Raw genomic sequence first — 6,046 nt, 5'->3', positions numbered from 1 at the left:
GAAAAGAGAAATATAACATACAAAGGCAAGCAAATCAGATTAAGCTCCTATTTCTCAACAGAAACCATGCAGGCAAGAAGGCAATGGGGAGAGATTTATAAAACCCTGAAAGAAAAAAACTGACACCCTGTAGGAGACGGCATATGCAAGTTCTGAGAAGCTGAGGCCCTGTGACACGTGGACGAAAATGCAATCATTGGGCCCTCCTCGGACTTGCGGGCCATGGACCCTGAGGGCCAAGGAAGTGACCTCCTGAAGTCCCGGGTTCATAGGTCTTTGAGAAATCACTGGTCGGCTACCTTTGTACAATTCTCTCTGGTTCTTATATTGTTAATTCTGTACTTGTGCTTCATGTTTCTAACTCTAATGATTGTAGCTTCTGGGAAAATGATGTACTACACTTTGCCTCTCTTAATGGCTCCACTGTAAATGTCACTGCCCTGAAGGTATTGGCAGTGCTTGAGGTCTGGGGAACAGGTTTTTCTGGGGAGCTGGCAGTGGCCACCTGGGAGGAATGTCAGAACTTTTACTTATCTGATTATTCAGTTATGTTTGATATTAACTTGAAGCATGCACTTTTGATGTCCATGAATAATAATGAGACCGAACCCCCCTCTGGAGTTGAGCCAGTAAAAGCTTCCTCAAATGACTTAGGAAGAGCAGGAACGGGAAGTTAATATGTAATCTATAATTGCTTGTTTGAACTTTTCTTATGGAAATTGTGTGCTTGACCTTTTCTTATGGAAATTAGTCTTTTCGATCATTATGAAAATCATGATGTACTCAGAAAACATTTTAAGATTAAATCTGTGAATCATCAAGTCCTGTATCACATGAATAACCTCGTGTCTTATCACGTATCACATGAATAACCTCGTGTCTTAACACGAATGAATAATCACATTAAACTTGTACCTTCTGCCTTGATTTCCCTGATCTGAAAATGAATAAAAAGACTGAGGCAAAGCTAGTCCTGTATGCTAGCTTGCCTGACAGCTTGCATCAAACTTGTGTGTCTGTGCCTTTGTTTTTATATTGTCTCTCTTTCGCCTCCAGATCTTCCACCCTCGTGAAACTCACGCTTCGTCGAGGCACCCCTTTGTCGATGCAGGACCCCGACATAGGACACCCAACACCACCCAATAATCCTCTACCCAGCAAACCTGTCAATCAAATACAATGGTATAATCAAAACATTCCAGAATAAACTGAAGCTAAGGGATTTTGCCAAAGCCAACCCTGCTCTGAAAAACATCCTAAAGGAAGTTCTGTGGACTGAGAACCAACAAGAACAGACAACAACTACAGAATGACGTACATGGCAGCATCACCCTGAACTCAGTCAACAAATGGAGGAGTCAAGAACAGAGTAAACTTATAAGAACAGAGGATTTGGGAGGTCAGTCTATGATCAAAACAATTACAATGTGTAGAAAGGTAAACACCGAGGAACAGAGATCCTGGTGGTGAGAAGGTCAGGTAGATAACTGGATAAAATAGACTGTCTTAAATGGAGGGAAGAACTAATGGAATATAAGGTAACCACAATGGGGTTGAGGTGGGGGGTTTACTTTGAGTGTTGGGGAGGGCAATACAAGAAGGGGGGAGGAAGCAGAAGAACAAGATAGATAGGAGAACACTGAGACAAGTTTTCATGGCCTAGTGGGACAGAGGTAAATAGTGATGCATACTCAACCTTGGAACAACAGGGCTCTGGGATACAGGGATCTAAGATATAGCTCCCATCAAGTCTTTTTGTTTGGAGAGTGGACCTCTATTATGAAGAACACAATGGTATATTTTAACACAAGTTCATCCCTCCATCTGCCATACTTACAGGGTGGTTTTCTTTAGTTTTTCACTGTAAGAACTTTGCAGGAGTCCTAGTGGTAAAACCTATTAAAGCATGTTCTTCCAGGTTACTGTCACAAAGAGCTTCTCACCCTCATATTAGTTTACAATAAATGTTTAGCAAGTTGTCAAAAGTGTTATGTAAGTGTACCTACCAGTTTAGGTTTCCCTCAAACTCTGCTTCCTATGGTGATTGTTGCTGTGATTCTCTGTATTCCTCTCTACAGTTTCAGTTTGTTTGTTTGCCCTATGAACCCAATTTTCTGAGGAGTCCAAAAAAGTCAATGATTTTCAGTTTGTTCAACCTGTTTTTCAGTTGTTGTAAGGATGGGAGTGATGATTTTTTAACTTCTTTACATATCAGAACTGAAAGTGAAAGAATTGTAATTTGATTTTGAAATAATAATTTAAAAATCTCTAGCAATATTATGTTGCTGTTGTTTTTAAGTGCTGTTAAGTAGGTTCTGACTCATAGTGACTCTGCACAGCAACGTTATAACTGCATAAAAAAAATCAAACATTCATTTACAAAATGTTCACAAGATGTTCACAACATAGTGAAAAGTAGTTGCATCACTATATAATTAATTCTATGTTAATCACATGAATAAAGAATCTTGGAACATTAAGGCTAGTGCTGTCCTTGGAGGCTGGAAAAGTTTTCATAGAAGTGAAGATATTTATATTCTCTTGTAGCTTGGAAAATCTCTTAGAGCATCTTTAGTCCATGGATTTTTTTAGCCTTATTACCAAAATCTCATCAGGTTAATCACAAGCATTTATTTTGACTGGAATATTGCCTAAGAAACAGCACATATGGAATATGATTCAATTTTAAGTTTATTTGTCCATGTATCTATCAAACTTACTAATTCCCATTTCCAGGAGTCAATTTTCAGTTACTCAGTATTGCCCTTTTAATAGTTAGGTGTTTGTATAATTTGAATATTTTCTTATATTTGTAAACATTACAATCTTTATCTTAAAAAATCAAATTGCTTCCTCCTAGAATTCCATACGTAAGCACTGATTGTCAACAACAAGGTGAGTGGTTCTAGCCCATCGGTGCTTTGAGAGAGAAAGAGGAGGCTTTATGTTTCCCCAAAGATGTACAGTCTCAGAAACCCTATACAGGGTCGCTATGAGTCAGAACTGACTTGACTACCCTTAACAACAAGAATTACTTTTAAGTGATCCAAATATGCTAATTGTTGTTAAGTGCCTTTGAGTCTGTTCTGACTCATAGGGTTTCTGAGGAGCAGCTGGTGGGTTAGAACTGCTGACCTTGTGGTTTGAGGTCCAGTATTGATTCTACAGTGCCACACCAGGAGACCTAAATATGCAAATTGTTTTGTTAAAGTTCTGTATGGTTCTATTTGAATTCAGGAATTAAAGGGTTTTTCTTATAAGTTCTTCTAGTTCAGAGACTTTCTTAACCAAATGAATTCATGTAATTTTGTTTTAATCTGCTTAATATGGGAGTGATACTGAAAGTATTAGTAGACATAAATTTTCTGCACTCTAGGCACAGAAAGGCTATCCTTACTGCTACTTGGATGTTTCAAAAGATGTGATTTGATTTTTAAATTGATTCAATTTTACCTACAAATAGCTGATATGATCATAGATAAAGTAAACTCATGTTGGTAAATATTTATAATTTAAATATTAATAAAAATTTAATAATGGAATGGTTTAATAATTTTCCATTTTAAGTGTATGCTAAATTATGTCTAAAATATTAGGTACATTTTTGTGATGTTCATTTGTTGTTACTGGGTGCTGTCAAGTCAATTCTGACTCATAGTGATCATGTGTAGGGTTTCTGAGAGCAGCTGGTAGGTTTGAACTGTTAACCTTTCAGTTACCAGTTCAGTGCGTATCTTTATAGTGCCACACCATGGAGTATATAATTGTCTTATAATACAGAGAGACCCCAAAAAATAAAGGAAAAACTCAAGAGTACAATTTTAATAGGTACCTAAATTAAAGAAAAGTTAAATAATGAGGCAAATGTAAAAATGTTCTGATTCCATTTATTTCATTACGTTTTTCCTTGGCTATTTTATGATCTTCAAAGTTAGGTTACATGTACCAGTCTTGTGTCCTTTGGGATCTTATGACCCACTGAGGTAGTAGAAGGAACAGTTATGGTAACCAAGAGAAAATTACTCATCTATGTACATTCCCCTATGGGTGAAGTAGTTGTGGCAGCAAGAAATATCTGTGACCTATGTTATCTTCCTTCAGGAATAACAAAGACTCCCAGAAGTACAGTTCCATATGCAAATCCCATGTGTCCATTACTATTAATGTTTCTGCATAAAAATCCTTCCTTTCTAGGCATCTCACACTAGAAATTCTGTCTAGGTAGTGGATTTTTGCCCTAAGCAGTAAAATAACATAAACTCTCCAATTTTTTGAGTTTATGACACCGTTAGAAGTTTGAGAATCATAAACCCAATTGACTACTTTGAGAATCATGTAATCCAATTGACTATATCTCTCTAGAAATATTTTCAGTCCTCTATTAATGTTTCTCAAAAACAGTTAAGCCCTCAGAAACTCTATACAGTGTCATTATGAGTTGGAACCAAGTGAACGGCACACAACAACAACAACAACAACAGCAACAGTAATGTCTATGACCTCCATCTCCAACTTCAGTGATTCCAACTTTGTTCTCACTGGTTTTCCTGGCCTAGAAGTTGACTACCTCTGGATCTTCATCCCTTTCTTCTCCATCTATGCCATGGTTTTCCTGGGAAACTGTATGGTGCTTCATGTGATCCGGACTGAACCAAGCCTACATGAGCCCATGTTCTACTTCTTGGCCATGCTAGCTCTCACTGACCTGTGCATGGGATTGTCCACAGTGAACACAGTGCTGGGAACACTGTCAGGTCTCATTCCAGAGGTCAGCTTGGATTTCTGCATTGCACAGTGCTACTTTATTCATGGTCTATCCTGCATGGAGTCTTCCGTCCTTCTTGCTATGGCCTTTGATCGCTACATTGCCATTTGCAACCCATTGCGCTACTCCTCCATCCTAACTAATGACAAAATCATGAAAATTGGAATAGTTATTTTAGGTAGAAGTTCTTTACTCACACCTCCAGTCATCATTCGACTAAAGTTCTTAAATTATTGCCATCCCCATGTTCTTTCTCACTCTTTCTGCTTACACCAAGACTTACTTAGAATTGCCTGTTCAGATATCCGTTTCAATAGTATCTATGCTCTGTTTCTGGTCATCAGCAACCTGTTGTTAGATGCAGTTCTCATCCTTATCTCCTACATCATGATTTTGCATATGGTTTTGGCCATTGCATCCAGAGAAGAGAGGATCAAGTCCTTGCAGACTTGTGTATCTCACATCTGTGCAGTTTTGGTTTTCTACATCCCAATTATTGGTCTGACCATGGTGCATCGTTTTGGAAAACATCTCTCACCATTGGTTCATGTTCTTATGGGAAACATCTATATACTTTTCCCACCCTTCATGAATCCTATTATTTACAGTATCAAGACTCAACAGATACGACGAAGAATTCAGAGATTGTTTTACTTGAAAGGTACTTAAATTCCCTGAGATTAGATGTGACTACATTTAAAAGTCAAAAGTGTAGTTCTAAAGAATCAAAATCAGTATGCCATTAAAAATAGATTAAATAACATATCTGTATTATATTTTATATGTTATAGGTCTATTCTTTTCCATTTTTCACAATTTCATAAATCATTTAAATTGATGCAAGTAACAAACCATAAAATGCATATACATTGGGCTGAGGATACTTGAAGAAAATTAGCTAGTAATTTCCACATGGTTGTTCTGTTATTTATAAAAGAAAGATAAGTAAGCAGCATTGAAGTTTGGGGGCATTTGGATCATTAATATAGTAAAGTAATGATAACAACAAATAAACTAGGTTCTTCACCCCGTCTCACCCAATGAATTAGAGGTGTAGACAATCAGTAATCGCTAAAGTACAAAGAGGAAACTATTGAGATTAATTAATTAATCGTTACTGCTAGGCATTGTCAAGTTGGTTCTGACTCACAGCGATGCTATGCACAACAGAAGGAAACACTGCCTGGTCCTCTGCCAACCTCACAACCTTTGCTACTTTTGAGCCCATTGTTGCTGCCACTGTGTCAGTCCATTTCTTTGGGGGCCATCCTCTATTTCGCT

The 6,046-nt window shown here is 37.6% G+C and overlaps 1 protein-coding gene across 1 annotated transcript; it reads left to right on the top strand.

The window, feature by feature from the left end:
* The first annotated feature begins 4,489 nt into the window (after positions 1–4,489).
* LOC102830636 (olfactory receptor 51V1-like) lies at positions 4,490–5,434 on the top strand. The gene has a single exon (XM_006870246.1). The coding sequence runs from the start codon at positions 4,490–4,492 to the stop codon at positions 5,432–5,434; it is 945 nt and encodes a 314-aa protein (XP_006870308.1).
* The last annotated feature ends 612 nt before the right edge of the window (positions 5,435–6,046 follow it).

Source organism: Chrysochloris asiatica, unplaced genomic scaffold, assembly GCF_000296735.1.
Source record: "Chrysochloris asiatica unplaced genomic scaffold, ChrAsi1.0 scaffold00140, whole genome shotgun sequence".
In the NCBI taxonomy this organism is placed as follows: Eukaryota; Metazoa; Chordata; class Mammalia; order Afrosoricida; family Chrysochloridae; genus Chrysochloris; species Chrysochloris asiatica.
The sequence above is the reverse complement of the archived record's forward strand: the minus strand, read 5'-3'. Positions and strand labels throughout refer to the sequence as shown.

What these genes read in the sequence shown, in the direction of transcription:
- LOC102830636 (XM_006870246.1), top strand. Translation starts at nt 4,490, where the DNA reads ATGTCTATGACCTCCATCTCCAACTTCAGTGATTCCAACTTTGTTCTC.